The sequence below is a fragment of the Festucalex cinctus genome, chromosome 14, assembly GCF_051991245.1.
Source record: "Festucalex cinctus isolate MCC-2025b chromosome 14, RoL_Fcin_1.0, whole genome shotgun sequence".
In the NCBI taxonomy this organism is placed as follows: domain Eukaryota; kingdom Metazoa; phylum Chordata; class Actinopteri; order Syngnathiformes; family Syngnathidae; genus Festucalex; species Festucalex cinctus.
In genome coordinates, this window is record NC_135424.1 from 12520967 (window position 1) to 12536990 (window position 16024).

At 39.2% G+C, this 16024-nt stretch overlaps 2 protein-coding genes across 4 annotated transcripts in view; both read left to right on the plus strand.

Annotated features, from left to right (window-relative positions):
- The first annotated feature begins 476 nt into the window (after positions 1-476).
- Positions 477-11544, plus strand: pik3ap1 (phosphoinositide-3-kinase adaptor protein 1). Of its 3 annotated transcripts, none has more exons than XM_077495348.1 (17): positions 477-692; positions 2282-2704; positions 4408-4649; positions 4752-4896; positions 5116-5258; positions 5334-5463; positions 6473-6669; positions 6777-6924; positions 7009-7071; positions 7152-7406; positions 7479-7532; positions 8311-8504; positions 8582-8654; positions 8738-8908; positions 9180-9241; positions 9315-9412; positions 11198-11544. In XM_077495348.1, exons 1-17 carry the CDS (start codon positions 662-664, stop codon positions 11313-11315), a joined length of 2547 nt encoding a protein of 848 aa, XP_077351474.1. In that variant the 5' UTR covers positions 477-661; the 3' UTR covers positions 11316-11544. The 3 variants fall into 3 exon arrangements, with proteins under 3 accessions (XP_077351474.1, XP_077351475.1, XP_077351476.1); XM_077495349.1 differs by having other exon boundaries at positions 8741-8908; XM_077495350.1 differs by having other exon boundaries at positions 2303-2704.
- Positions 11545-12344: 800 nt separating this feature from the next.
- sorbs1 (sorbin and SH3 domain containing 1) overlaps positions 12345-16024 on the plus strand; it is a 52754-nt gene continuing 49074 nt past the window's right edge. Inside the window, exon 1 of the mRNA XM_077496414.1 lies at positions 12345-12440. The gene's annotated coding sequence lies outside the window, so the exon portion shown is untranslated. The remainder of the gene's footprint in view (positions 12441-16024) is intronic.

A 16024-nucleotide genomic window follows, 5' to 3' on the forward strand; every position in this document is an offset into this window, starting at 1 on the left:
TGTGCCGTGTGATTGGTTCAGGATGTACCCCGCCCACTGCTCAAAGCCAGCTGGGATAGGCTCCAGTCCCCCCCCACCCCCATAATACATATTTTATGAAAGAAAAACAGCTTTTACTGGCCTGATATTAGCAGATACTACTAATTTTTTTGTACCACAAGCATGAAACCCTTTCTAGTTTGACTTGAAGTAAAAGAACCACAAATACACTTGGATTCATATTGATACTATTTTAACACATGAATTCATACCGATACTGCTGATTCATATCCGTAGTGCTCATTGTGTTGCACAAACAGAATTATAATACATTATCTGTTTGACTCAGTGAAGCATGTCTGTGTATGTATGTTTGCGTCTTGGTTCCCCCTTACCGAGCCCTTATTTTGAATAATTAGAGCTTAAGAGTTGACAGTGTTTCGCATAATCACTGACATGTTGCACATTTTAGTCATGACTGTGGTGTTTCTCACTTCTTCAACTGTTTCAGGAAGTGGGGGTGAGTCGCTAAAATCAGGAAACTGAATGTAGCTATTGATAGCGCGGCAACGGGTGAAAGCGAACGACACAAATTCGCTTGTTTTGGAGGGGAATAAAAAGACACTTCTTCCAAATATGATCCTTGTGGAGTGATTTTACACACCTTCCAGACACCTTCACCATGGAAGAACAAATCTCCTGTGGGGACTCAGGTAAATTAGTACAACAATCCTTTATTCACGCTATGTATAATTGTTGTTGTCGTGCTCAAATGTGATTTAATATGAAGAAAACAATCATTTTGAGTGTGAATCCTTCTTTGTGAGTACAATAGAGGAAGAACGGCTTCCACCCTCTTTTGAGGTTCAATCGATGCGTCAGTTGCTTCCTTGTCTCACTAGCCCATCTGTTGATGGCGTATGGCAGCAGCCCATTAACAAAAAATGTCAGCGGGCGCGCTCAGCACCGCCATCAGCGGGAACTGTGATGAAGGTGATTACTCGTGTTGGGTTTCTTCCCCAGTTAGCAAGCACGGAGGTGAACTTGACCTGATTAAACACTTTAATGAGTCAAACTAAATTACTCTGACTGCTGTTGACACAGTGCAGTGTTTGTACAATTCCTTGTGGAGTCCGCACTGAAATAGCCAACAAGTTTGGACATTCATGCTCAAACCGCACTCACCTTGACATTCCACAGCCAGACAGCTGGTATGTTGTCGAGCATTACCATGATAAACACAGGCAGGCGGCTACGTGAAAATGAACACATAATATAGCCAGTGTCACATCATTAGCATAATATTTGTGATGATTACAAGGATTGAGATTAATTTAACATGGTTTGGATAGATCGTAGAGGTTTAGTGCAAATAAATACTAATGTTGACAGTTTTATGAAGTGACATTCACTGCATGCTCCTTACATTAAAATAACATTCAGGCATATTAATACAATACTATACTTATTTTCACTAAAAAAACAAAAACAAAAAAAACATCCAGGTCAAGTCAAGTCAAGTTGGAAAAATGCATTTGTAATAGACTTTAATACAAAATTGAAACGAATCCGATTAGTCGATTAATCAATTGATTAATCTATAGATTAATCGATTCTAAAAAATATTCAATAGTGACAGCAATGTTCACCGCCAAATCTGTCTGCCTGTGCCTCCAGCAAATCTCCCACAACCCTGTTTGTATATATCCATCCATTTTCTTGACCACTTATTCCTCAAAAGGGTTGTGGGGGGTGCTGGAGCCTATCTCAGCTGGCATTGGGCAGTAGGCGGGGTACACCCAGGACTGGTTGCCAGCCAATCGCAGTGTTTGTATATAGTGACGGGAAAATAAAGCTTCACGAACCACTTGCAATATTTTTCTACTCCTCTAGATGGCGCTTTTGGTTTAAAGATACAGTAGAAACTTAATAAATTTCCATTGCACTAGCCTTTATCTTTAAATCAACATCACCATTTAGAGTACAAAAAATATCGCAAGTGGTTCGTGAAGCTTCATTTTCCCACTACCTCCGCCACAAGTTAGACCAGGTTTTAGCGAGTCTAAAATGTAGTCTACTTTTTATTTCCAAATGTGTCGGGCCCAGCAAATTTATTTCTCTGACATGATCATTAAAATCATTACTAAATAGAATAGTAAACCGATTGAGCCACAAAATGTGCAGGTAAATTGCCTAAATGTATGTTCTTCTGGTGTTTAATGTACTTGATAAAATTAAGTATATTATTTTTTTAGGTAATCTGCGAGTATCATTAACTTTGTAAACCTTTTTTATTCTACAGCTAATTCTGCATCTCTTTCAGCACATGAGCTACTAATTCTGCACACTGCTGAGGCACAAGAATGGGCAGAATATTTGAAGCAGATCCTGCAGAAGTCGTCCAAAAAGTTCCACAAGAGTTCGATTTTGCTTTATACCATCGACCCAGATGATCAACTCAACTTTGAACATTCCCACGGCTTCAAATGTGTCGTGCTTCTTCTCACTGGAGGATTCATAGACATCATGTCTGAGCCTGAGCTGTATGGAGCCCTTCAGCCGCTGCTCCACCCATCACACAGAGTGGTGGCGCTGTTGTGCGGCGTATCTGAAGAAGACATACTGACGACGGAGGGCTCTGAAGACTGGTCCTGTTGGACGAAACTGCACGCTGAGGATGAACCTGCTAACTATGTCGCCACCATTTTGGAGACCATCACTAACAGTAGGCCGACAGATTCATATTCTACTTGTAGTTCAGTGGTTCTTAACCCGGGTTAGATCGGGTTCGGCCAAGACTCATATGATACGTGATAATATGTCCCGCTTGGTCATCATTGGCATGTATATAATGGAACATATGGTGTTCCACAGGGTTCAATTCTGGAGCCCTTGCTGTTTTCATTGTATCTGCTACCCCTGGGTTCCATCTTAAGAAAACAGTGGAGGTTGTTTTAAAGTGCTCAGTCAATTTGGAGTTGAGTTGAGTGATGTGAGTCAAAGTCCTAACTGTACGATTGGCATTGCCAAGTACACACAGTCTTGTGTGCTGAAGGGTTGGATCACAAAGCGCAGACACAAATAAGGTTTTAACGATTCACATAACGACTAAACGAAAAATAACGAGAATGCATCGAGAATCGCGAGACGCCAAGCCCCCTTGGGCTGCAGAGAAGCACAGAGGAACAGGGAGCAATAATCCGGCAACCACACACATTTCTCAGACGACTTATACAGACAGTGAATCGATCTCATTGGTTGTGGCAAAGCATGTGGGCACCATCACTGACCTGGGACAATCTGATTGGCTGTTGACCCGGAAACGCGATTAAAGATTCTTGACATCACATAACATCATATAGCATTAAAGATTCTTGACATCACGTAGCCTAAAACCAGTTGAAACTAGATGACGATTACATCAGTACAAAACAGACACGTTACCTCACACTCAACAGGTCATGAACTCAACTCAAACTTAACCCAGGCGTGACCCCAGAGACAAAAGACAAGACCCAAACATTACTCCTGGATGACCCAAGTCATGACACACAGCTAGCTATCTAGCAAGACTAAAGTAGCCTAACACTTCCTTAAAGAGGACGTCAACATTAACTCATTCACTCCCAGCAGACATTTTCGCTCCCGGCTGTTTTCCTGGATTTGGACTGATTTTGCAAGGCCCACAGAATATTGTGTTCTATTGCTATCAAAACATGGAACCCACCAAAAGAAAGATTAGAGTCTCTTCTTTCATCAGGGGAAAAAAAGCATATTTGTATCTGTTTCCATTTTGCAGCAAGTAGCATTAGAATATAGCTAAGTTTCATCATTATTCACATTCCTGGTGAAAACACTGGCAATCAGCTTGTTGCAACATGGCCCTGGTTGATCTCTTATACTCTGCTGCCACCTGATGGCCACTTTTGTAATGACTCCCATTGCTTCAACCGTTCTCTGCAGTAGAGAGGCTGCATCAAAGCCTTATGTACGCTCTAGCATAAAAACAAACAAACAAACAAACATCTAATTACGTCTTTGGGACACTTACATATTTAAAATAGATCATATTTATATGTTTTGGGGAGCAAATGAGTTCTAGTTGTTTTTTTTTATTTAATTTTGCTAATTTCATCGTTCCTCTGCAGACCATTAAAATGGTGAAAGTTCAGCAGACAAGGATAATACATAAAAATGGCACAACACAGGAAACAATTCATCACTAACAAAATGACTTAACTTAAAAATGAAGCATTTCTAAAAATAAACAGTTTATCATGTTGTGGTTGTGACTGATGCCGCACTGTACCATACTGACAGCTATTTCTCATAAATGTGACACTTCCATGTAAGAATGCTCGTTTCGGTCCATTTTATTTGACTACTCTTGTTTGACTGAGTTGCTGTTTCTTTTTTGTTTCCTGAAAGGCAGACTACAGGCAGAACATGCGAGCAAATGCACAGCCTCAGAACAGCTGCACGTCGCACGAGCCCCCTCAAGTGAAGATCCCCTCACCGCTGAAACACAGGAAGTGATGTCAGGAGAGTGTCGAAAATCAACCTTGAAGGATGACGGACGCCCGGCATCGGCTCTTTTAGTAACCGAGGAAATGAGTCCACACTTGCACATCAACTGCCTCACTGTTCAACCAAGCCGACTTCTGTGTGGGGTAAGCGTGTGGTCATTACATCATGACACCAAAGGAAATGTTATGGTAGGAGTTGATATGCTCTGTATATGTTTCAATGATCGGATTCTGTTTGTTGTTCAGAGGGAGGAGGACATTTTTGTCATCTTTACTGATCAAGTAGATGATCTCTCCTCACCAGAAGTGGAGTTTTCTTCTGAAAATAACACAACAAAAACAGTTCCATGCACTGTTGTAAATGAGTACACAATAAGTCTCACTGCACCTGGTAAGTCTTCAAGTTCTTGTTTTGTCATTGACAAATATTCCAAATTAAAATTGTATATGAAGCATATCATTAATGGCAGCCTGTTCTCATGACAATCATTGGAATTATTGTATAATAATCTGTGATCAGTGGGAAACTAAACAAATACGCGTGTATATTTTGTATCATGTTATGAAGTACTTTTGTACTAAAATTTGTGATTGTTATTTAATATCTTAGAAATGCCTGCAGGGGTGGTATCACTCACTCTGTGCACTAACCAATTGCGTATAAGCTTGAAGTGTGTCACATATTATACCAACTTGGGAGAAGTCGGTCGCTGTCTTGAAAATGCTGCCGATCCAATAAATTTCCTCTGCCAGGTAACATCGCATTATTTATGGTGTCCTCAAGCCTCTGTTTTGGTAGTCATCCTGTCTTTTTTGTTTTTCTCCCAGGCTTTCAATGTGATGTCAAATTCAACTGAGGTTTTGGACAACATTCTAACTGACTCAATAAAATCCAAGATGCCAGAATGTCTTCACCTGTTTGGGATCAGACAGATAGAGGAGCACAATATGGCAGCATGTGAGTACAGAAAAAGTAACCTTGCTAATCTGAAGGAATTCCTAAAATAATGTCCTGAAGTTTGAGACAAATTTACGGAGCTGTCATGGTGAATAGTTTTTTGTTACTGAGAATTTAATCTCGGAGTAAAATTTATTACAGTTATGTTGACCACCATTAGGTTTGTTATTAGTAGTGTTGTTCCGATATCGTTTTTTGGCCCCCAATACCGATACCGATACACAGCTTTGCAGTATCGGCCGATACCAATACCATACCGATACTTAAGGGTTTATTTCCTCAACATGAAAAAGCTGTCCTGCCATTGGTTCAGAGCATTCAAGGGCCAATAGGATATCTTAGATCGGCATGCAGTGAGCATGTCACATACCAGTGAATGTCGTGCACGAGCAAGATACAAGATGCTGCATCCAAAAGATACAAGATGCTGCATCCAAAATCCTTTATTAGGGGGGGAAGCAACGCGGAAGCAGAGGGCGGCGCCGAGCTCGGCTTCCCCGTTGCCATGGTGAGTCGACGAATCGGGGCTCTATTGAGGCGCTCTTTAAAAAGTCCGGTAGTAAGTCCAGGTTTTGATATAACTCACTGGAATCAGCTGGATTGGAACCGAAAACGCGATTTCCTATCGGATGGTATGTCAACTCGTTGTTCAGGGTTTGTTGAACCTGCTTTGTGAAAAACACTCCTGGAGGGTTTCTGATGTTTACATTGATACTATGACTTAAGTTATATCTGTTTTGATGAAACTGAAAAAAGAGATTTATATATACCAAGTTTACCAAGTACCAATTCCACTAGTACTTTTCATATATAAAATTTCGACACACGCACACACACACAAAAAGCTGACAGATTGACCCAGGTTGAAAACCACTGAAATAATGGACGGATGATGAAAATTATTGTGATGTCTTACTTAAAATTTAGATTGAGAAATCGAACACAGCACAGCGACATAAATGGATCTGCCGCTTAACCTTTGATGGATAATTAACACTGTATCCTTTAGATAAGCGCAATGAGGAACTTCCCACGTTGCTCCACTTTGCTGCAAAATATGGCCTGAAGAAGTTGACGAGCTTCCTCCTTCAGATTCCCGGGGCGCTGCAAGCTTACAGCGTGATGAACAACAACGGAGATTATCCAAACACGCTGGCGGAAAAGAGTGGCTTCCCGGATCTGCGACAGTTTATTGATGAATTTGTTGTAAGTCCAATAATTACATGTTCTACATTTCCTTGATTCCTTTCACAGTCAATTGGCAAGTCAGAATTTCAATTTGACGACATCTTGTTTCCTAACAAACTGAACAGACGGCAGATATGCTCAAATCTCCCAACAAAGATCCAGATGAGAGTGCAGAAGAATACGAAGAGATGTCATCGACCAAGCATTCAGATTGTCCCAATGACATGTATGTGTCAATGCTGGGCATGAACCCTGAGTGTGCGGATGACCTATGTAATTACTATTTTTATTTGTCCAAATGTGAATGTTGGGGAAAGATTGCAAATTTGGGGTCTGATAATGTTGCTGTGCCTGCAGATGAAGTGATGAATGCCATAGTGGAAAACCCAGAGGAAGATATGTTGAGGACGTTTTTTCAAGGTGAACAACTTTAAGAATGATATTCTTGAATTGCAATAATGTAGAACAAACTTTTTTTTTTTTTTTTTTTTAACTTTCAGCAAAACCTCACAACAGTATAGTCCAGGATGAAGGAGTGCAACTTCAAAGCGAGCAAATGGAAAGCGCCGAGCCGAATGACCTAAATGAAACTGATAATGAGTTGGATCCATACAACCTCTCTAGCGAAGACATTTATGATACTTTGGATGAAAATAATTGCCACAATGCAGCAGTCCTGTCCCGACCACCAGCCCCGTTCCCTAGATCTGAAATTGAGCCTGAACCGGAAAAGCCTGAAACCTATATTTCAAGAGGTACTTCATATGCAATCATTAAAAACACTGGAATTTTGTTCCTGGATTACACTACTAACTACTTTTTGACAGTATTTTCAGATAAAGCTACATCCCAAAGTCACACCGTGGAAACATATCAGGAAGGTAAACAGACTGATTGCAGTGAAATTTCTGAGGTTGAATACGATCGTATTCCATTTGGAGTTTCAATGAACATAACATGCATTTGTGGAGGAAATATTAAGAAAAGAAAAAAAACAGGCATATCATGTAAACACCACACAGGATTTAAACACGGATTTTTGACCTTGAAGCGCCTTCTTCTTACTTTCTTTTTTTGTTAAACTGTTGCCCTGGCCGCTTTGTGTGCCATCTTATGACATCACGCTTATAATATTGTTTGAACACTTTATTTATTGAACAACAAAAATTAAAAACTGACCTAAACCCAAAACTAAACTCAACCGTCCAGGGATGCTTCCGTCAAACCGTTTTGTTAGCTCCGCCCCGACTGACGGAGGGTTGAGTGTTTGTAATTTCTGATGGTCCATAATGCATTTTTTTTTTTTTAAATAATAATAATAACTTAACACGTCTCGTCCAATTTAGCCCACTTATGAATCATACAAGTGTAATAATAACAATACTACAGATATAAAAAGTTTTCGCACCCCTTAAATGGCCATTTTTGTAATAACTGCCATAGCAAACATAAAAAACATATAAATACGTCTTTGGGACACTGGTAGTATTTAAAATAGAACATATTTATATATTTTTGGGAGCAAAAGCGTTAAAAGTGACTGATTAACCACAACTAAAGTTAAGAGATAATGCACTAGCTGCGTTCCGGTGTTTACATGGCATTGTACAACACATTTCTTGTCATTTTTTGCCAACAAGTGTCTCTCCACACCTGCAGCTCAGTCTGTGATGGACCCCCCCATACCTGTGTATGACTTTTTTGCTGGGATGAAGACGCCTGGTCAAAGACAGCTCATAACCCTGCAGGAGAGAGTGAAAGTGGGAGAAATTACCGTGGATGAAGCTGTCCATGAATTCAAAAGTTGGCAGCTGGACCATGAGAGCAGAGCAAGCTCAGTGCGCTATCAGCAGGTAAAAGCGTTATTATGTAAAATGCTAATTAGTAATTAGTTAACTGCACCTTTTGTACGTCTGTTTCTTTCCTTCAGGATAATCTGAGAAAATTGCGAGAGAGCATCAACAGGCGTCACAATGAGAGAGAAAAGGCAGGGAGGGAGCTTGGTAATAAATGTTGTGTCTTTATGGATATACATTTTCAATGATTTTCTAAATAAAGGTACTGTATGATGCTGTGTGTCTGCCAGCAGACTACGAGATAAGTGCTCCACTGCAGAGAAACTCCTTTTGGGGAGCAACTGTTACATTGGAGTGTGCTGTATATGATGGAGCACCCAAAATGGGGCCTCCATCTTCTCCAGCAAGTCATCTTATCCAAAGAGGAAGCTGGAAGACAGGGAGCACATCTAGTACATCCAGTGGGTCTTACTGTAATGTAATGCTTACATCTACTTTATAATAAGGCTCAGAAGTTACTCAGGTTTCCTTGTAAACACAATAAGGCATCTCATGTGCTTCAAATATTTCTTATCATGCTACAATACAGTACGAGAAAATGAGTGGATCATATGGACGACTTTTTTCATCCAGTACCATTCTTTTATTGGATTTCCTTATTGTGTACAGAATGTGGATCTATAGATCATTCGAATGACATGAACACTGAGTGTATGTTTTCCTTTACATGAGGTACTGAGAGCAACAGACTCAGCACTTTAAGCTACAGCAGCGGGAATGAACCAGATTTAGAGGTAAGCTTGAAAAGGGTTTGAAAGTGTTCTTATGTGTTACTCATCTTTTTTTATGGGTTTGACTTTGACCAAGGACTGTTTAGAAAACCTCCCTCTTCCACCGCGACCTCCACGGCCTCCTAATGTTGCTCCACTAATTCCACCCAGAATTCCTACACGCAATTCACAAAGGTCAGTCGGGGGAGTGGATAACGTGGCTAAGCAATGTAATAAGGTCAAATGTAGTACCGTATATAGAGCCAAGTGACTATCAGCACATCAAGTGAGAATTGAGTTCACGCCACCTGCATAAAAGTCAACTATGTGAACCACTATTTTACCAATGACATAGGCAAAGCATCCATCTATTTGTACATGGCACACTGTTCTGCAGGAAATTATCCACTTTTATTTAACTGGTCTTAAAAAGCCCATTTTAGTTTTTACTACAAAATAGTATTTTGTCTGTTTATGTATCAATGCCAGTGCTAGTTCATAAGCAGGTAGTGACTGGTAGAGCAATGCAGTGCTTTTCCACTAGATGGCAGCATAGAGCCTCCCTAGCATGTATGTTTTTTGAAGTGGAAGCTGGAGTACTGGAGTACTGTGTTCATTACTATTTCACATTAATTTTGCAGCATGCTAACCGATTCAGAAGAATTTAAAGAGTTTTAGCTATGACATTTTTTTGCTGGCACTTCTGTGCACCTGTACAATGGCAGCCTGTTTACAACAGCTCCTTTTGCATTCTCCTTTATTTATACTTTAAACTAATCCATTATAAAGCATTTTCGCTGCTATATACAACATTTTCTTAAGAGCGACATATCAGCGCTATTCAACTTCTATTGTTCGTCTATAACACTCCCAGCCATTATCTGCTGCAAGGAATGCATCTTTCTGTATGTCTTACAGAAAAACTGTTAGCTGTTAGAAAACTGCAGTTGTTTGTTTACATTCAAGGACCCAGAGGGAATCCAATGTCATCTTGTATACCGTATTTTATTTAAAATTTTATTCATTTATTAAATCATTTATTAGTATATGTATTTAGGACAGTAGTAGTAGTAGTAGTAATAGTCGTAGTAATAGTAATACTAGAAGTAGTTTTAGTTCTTATGTACTGCACCTTGTTAGAGTGGTGATTTTTTTATTTTTTTTTTAACAGTATACGTACTTTAAAAATAAAGTTGCGTTGCATTGACCTGAATGTAGTCTAATGTTAAATATGGGCTATGACACAAAAAGAGCAACACAGTAAATTCTATAGAGTAAATTTGACTCTATTTAGAGTGGGACCAAATAGACTCAGTTTTAGAGTAATTTTTACACTTGGAACAGAGTATAGCGCTATCTCTCGTGTCCAAAAATGATGTCTTTGGTCTCTTGGAGAACAGCAAACAGTAGGAGGGGCATAGCTCAGGTGGTAGTGTTGCTGAAGGTCGTGAGTTTGTTCCTCAACCCTTGAGTGAGTTTTATTTATTTATTTATTTTATTTATTTATTTATTTTTAGTTTACTCTCTTCCTAGTGTAAATCTTAGTTTACTCTAAAAGTGGGTCTATTTGGTCCCTATCTAAGTAGAGTAAAATTTACTCTAAATAGAGTCAAATTTTTGCACTACAGAATTTACTGTGAAGCTTACACTTGCCAATATTTTCCTCATCATGTATGGTGTCATAAATGAATGAATAAAAACAGAATGCGCATGCCTCACTTAAAAGGTCTTGCCTTGAACAACTTGTATACGATGACCCGACCGCCAACAAAGACTGGCACAATGTGTTTGTGGCTTTGGCTTTGACTGGTTGCAAGTCGTGCATGTACTTGAAATGTGAAAAAAAGCTGGAGTATCCAAATCCAAGTAACCTATGGGAAAACACACATGGAGCCCATACATCGTTCATTAAATGTTTCCATTCTTGCCTACAACTGTGAACCAAAATAAATGTTGCACATGTGCTACCTTGTCTTACAGCACGTCGGACAAGATGTTGCACGAGCGTTATGTCTCCTGTCCGACCCGAGTGCTTCCTCAAAGACCTCCTCAAAGACAGAGCAAGCCTGCTCCTCCTATTCCACGTCGACTGCGATGATGGACAGAAGTCAATTTCTGGGTTTAGTTGGAGTGTTTTTTTGTTTGTTTGTTTTTTAATGCTAGAGAGTCGAAAAGCTTTTGATATTTGTACTGTTGCCATTTTGTAGAGTGTATGAAACATCATTGATATACATAATAATTTTTACATTATTTTCTCTGTGAGTTTCAGGACATTCACCTAAATAAATACAGTATTCAATTTCAATTCAATTAAAAAATGTAGTTTCTTTTTTTTTTTTTTTTTTTTTTAAGAAATGAAAGGGGACAGAAAGAAACTTGTTTCTGCCCCTCATCATAAAATAAAATTATATATATATATATATATATATATATATATATATATATATATATATATATATATATATATATATATATATAAATAAATATGAATGGACTGAGATGATTTAGTTATATTATCTAAATCTAATCTTTTAGTTTTGTTCTGTATTTAGGTTTGGAAAATATAGCTGTTCCTCTTAATGTGTACTCACTTTCCCGTTTTTATTTTATTATCTTTTTGTTTGTTTGTGGTATGTCAACCCAAACAGTATAATATAAGACCTGTTTATTAATGTAAATGTAATATATACTGTAGACCAGCATACTTGACTATACAATCTTTCTGACGGTCTAATTCCAAATTATCCATTAACTGTCTGGTGTAGTGTGAAAAACTCAAATGGGCCAATCCTAACTTGATTTCTTTATTTACTTATTTATTTATTATTTTACAATTAAATAGAATGAAGTAAAACTAAAGGTTAGTTGGGGGAGCTCCATTGTCGATTTTTATACTTCAGAACTAAATCCGGAAAAACAAAGAGGGTCTAAGCCGTACATTACGCGAACCACGTAAACCACTTCCGGAACTCTCACTAATTGAAACTTTCATATTAAAACAAACGCCATATGTGCTTTGAATACTTTTGTTTTGAAAGGCTTGTGATTTTGCTGCAGCTTGACGCAGCCGATCGGCTTTGTTGCTTGCGTGCGTGTGCGTGTTTTGTGTACGCACGCGCGCGCGAGGACTCGCCACTGGTAGGCAGGCAGATGCAGAAGCCATCTGATCACAGTGCCGACTGCACGAGCCATCACAACACTGGATTATTACCAGCAAACACAGGTAAGCACGTGTTTTCATTGCTAGTGGCATATCATTGACAAGTGTTTGTTTTGTTATTATTAATAGTGTAAATTACCTTGACAACATCACTCTTTCAATGACACTCTTAACAGCTGACTTTGTTGGACTGTCCCTGATGCTGCAACAGCAATTGCCAGTTATCATTTATGCCGTTTCAGCTTATTAGATCCAACCAAAGCATTTCTGTGAGTCAGTGTTCTTTTCGGGACAGTCACTGCAGCAAAAGCAGTTTGCACATGGTGAAACTAGCAGCCGTGATTGCTGCATGCCCAGCAGAGCCCATCCATGACTTTATTGCCCACCAAAGGCATTAATGACATGATTTATCACTCATGTTTGCTCATTAGAGATTAGACTGCTGCTTAGCTTGGCATAGCTTTCGTTTCAGGATGTAATGGTGATCAAATGTTGAGAAAATCTATGAGAATATACAGTTAGTATGATTGGACAGTCGACCATGTTTAGTGGAAGTGTACTTGAATGTTATGGAATTAATATATCAGTAGGACAGCATGATGTACCTGTGTAACAGCCAACCTACAGTTCTGACATTTGTGGTTCGAATCTCAATGAGGATGTGGATGTCATATATGGTAAACACCGCCCAAACTTGATCCTCTCCCTTCCTATATTTTAAGTTTCACTGAACAATGTTAGTGTACCTCATATAAAGTGAGTAGTCCCTGCGCATATTGACACAGGCGGCCTGAATGTTTAACTACATGCTGTACCAGGACAAACAACAGCATGTGTGACATGACCAACTGTCACACTGCACATGTAAGTTTAAAAAGACGCAAAAACATACAACTCACCGAATGACCATCCTTGTGTAGATTACATGATGTACATATTCAATATATTTGTCAAATTCAACATGAAGGGTGGCTTCTGTTAGAAAAACAGAATAAACTATCGCCCGCCTCATAAAAATTCAAATTTGCCTCAGTCACTGTTTCTGCACTCTCATTCACAGTCTTGCGACTAGATTTTTGCTTTGAGTCCAAGTGTTGTGCGTAACATGACGCTACACAGGCTTGATAAAATATTAACCTCAAACAAATAATTAATCAAATGGGTACGAGGACAGATGAAAGCCAGACTTTTTTTTTTTTTGTGGTTTTCACATTCCCACTGTCACCTTGTGTAAATATTGGGTTGCTGGTTTAAGTCCCAGGCAAAAAAAAATTGGGACTGGGTGAGAGGTAAAAGTTCGCTTCCATTTTCCCTTTAGTAAACACTGCAATCCCTCTCTCGCTATCTCTTTTTTTGCATGTTCAATATGTAAAAGCGTAAACATTTGCCCCTTCAGTGCAGTAAACAAAGGCATGTTCTTGTTCTTAACGCCTGATTGGACAGGATCAGTGAAGTATCTCCGCTCTGTTTACTCAAAAAGAACACACCTTCTATCTGCTGCCTATGCAGTATCTATCCAAAGCACTTTGATGTACTGTATGTCACAAATATCCCTTGCTTCTACTTGTGCTGACACTGACAGTCGTCCATGTAGCAAGATGACGGCAAGCTGTTTAGCTTCCAAGTATTGACTCTGCAGCGAAAAACACACAGACACTTGCTTTACAACATGACATGAAGGAGTGTTTACACAGAGAGGCTGTTCAGTTTGCATGTTAGGTAGCCTTTGGCTCAACCGTGATCCGTTTTGTCATACTAAAAGCCGGAACTACTAGTTTTACCCTGTTATTTGCAATTGAAGTCAAATATGTCAGCTACTAAAGTGCACTTGTGTTACTGTTCAGACATACTCAATTGATTGTGTCGAAGTTTGTTGACATCTTGCATCTTGTTTTTCCCTTGTTAAGAATACATAACTGTATTTAAGCAGGACAAAGGGGGTTTATCGTAAGCACAAGACCTCGTGTAAAGAACCCTGTAAAGTTATGAATATTAATGAAACATTTCAAGTGTCACTCTACACCGCCCCCCCTTACATCCCACCTTGGCTTCGAGGCGCAATCGCTGCACAACTTGAAAGCCTAAACTCAGTTTTAAGATTTATCAAAACCACAAACTATTTAGCTGACCACACGTTCTTAACAGATTTGTGCTGCTCGTCCATTAGTTTCTTCTATGTGAGCAATATGCTAATTGGGGCCCATGTAATCCCCAGTGAGAAGCTGTAAACACATTGAGGAACAAGTGTGACATTCATTGCAATCTCGGAAATGGATGGCATGGAAAATTTGACATGAGAAGCTCATTGCCAGGATCTTGTAGAGAGATGGAAGCCTTTGGAATAACGTGGATGTTACATGCTAACACCAGGTTTTTGTTTTTGTTGCATGTTAATGTTAGAACAGGTTACTTAGCAACCACCGCGTCTCCCCCTTGTCCGCTTTCTCCTTTGGGTGAAGTGGAGAGTGAAGTGTGATGCTTTGGCTTATCGCGTATGGACTGGACGCATAAAAGAAAGGGACCAAAATGCAATTTGTGCTTTGATGATGGAATTGAGCATCGCCAGCCTCCAGTGCCACACCCCTCCCGGCCCATCTGCTGTGTTCCATTACAGAGCAGATGATGGAAAATAACAGTTTCACAGCAGCTGCTGGCAAATATTTAAAAAAAGAATGACGCATCATACAATGATCAAGTGTGAGTGATACATTGCAAATTTATAACTCACCCTTCTTTTGCTGTCTTTACTTACAGTAACTCAGCAACATAAGCAGATATTCTGTCCTCTATTGCAGTGGAACGTTTAAAGCAGAAGTCAACATGAAACATTTCTTGACAATAGTATGTTATATGTGACCTATGTCCAAACATGACATTCTGATTCATATTACATTTGTGGAATATGAGTTATGAAGCAAAATCCAGCCGTTTTTATGCATCTCAGGGGGCGGCCATTTTGCCACTTGATGTCGACTGAAAATGACATCACAGTTGCTCAGGGCTCAAGCAACGACCAATCACAGATCATCTGTTTTCTGATGCTGACCTGTGATTGTTTGTTACCTAAGACCTGGGCAACTGTGATGTCATTTTCACTCGACAGCAAGTGGCAAAATGGCTGCCTTCTGATATTGATAAAAACTGCTAGATTTTGCTGCTTAACTTATATTCCACAAACACAGTATTACTCGTAATACAGAATACCATATTTAGACTAGTGGGGCTGCGTAGAACACATTATTGTTTAGATTTTTGTTGTTGTTGTCTCACTCACACAAGCTTACATGTGTGACTGAGTGAGTGAAGAAAAAAACATCTAACACTAGTTTGTATACATGCTGTGCATTTTAAAAGTAATAAAATTTAGCAACTCATTTCTGAAGTTAATGTTTTTCCAATCAAATTTTTATCAATTGCATATGGCTGTTTTTTTTTTGTTGTTGTTTTTTCTTCATTGGCCGACAGGGCCAACCAAATATGTTGATGACGACAATGTGGCTAGGCAAGCATTTAGCATGAATCATAAATGACTTTTTTGGGTGTGATTTAGTACAATGTCACCAGAAGAGAAAGTTTATGAAATACATGAACTACTACATTTAAATGTGAGATTTTTGTCAACACAAGTAGACATGTTGATCTTGGAG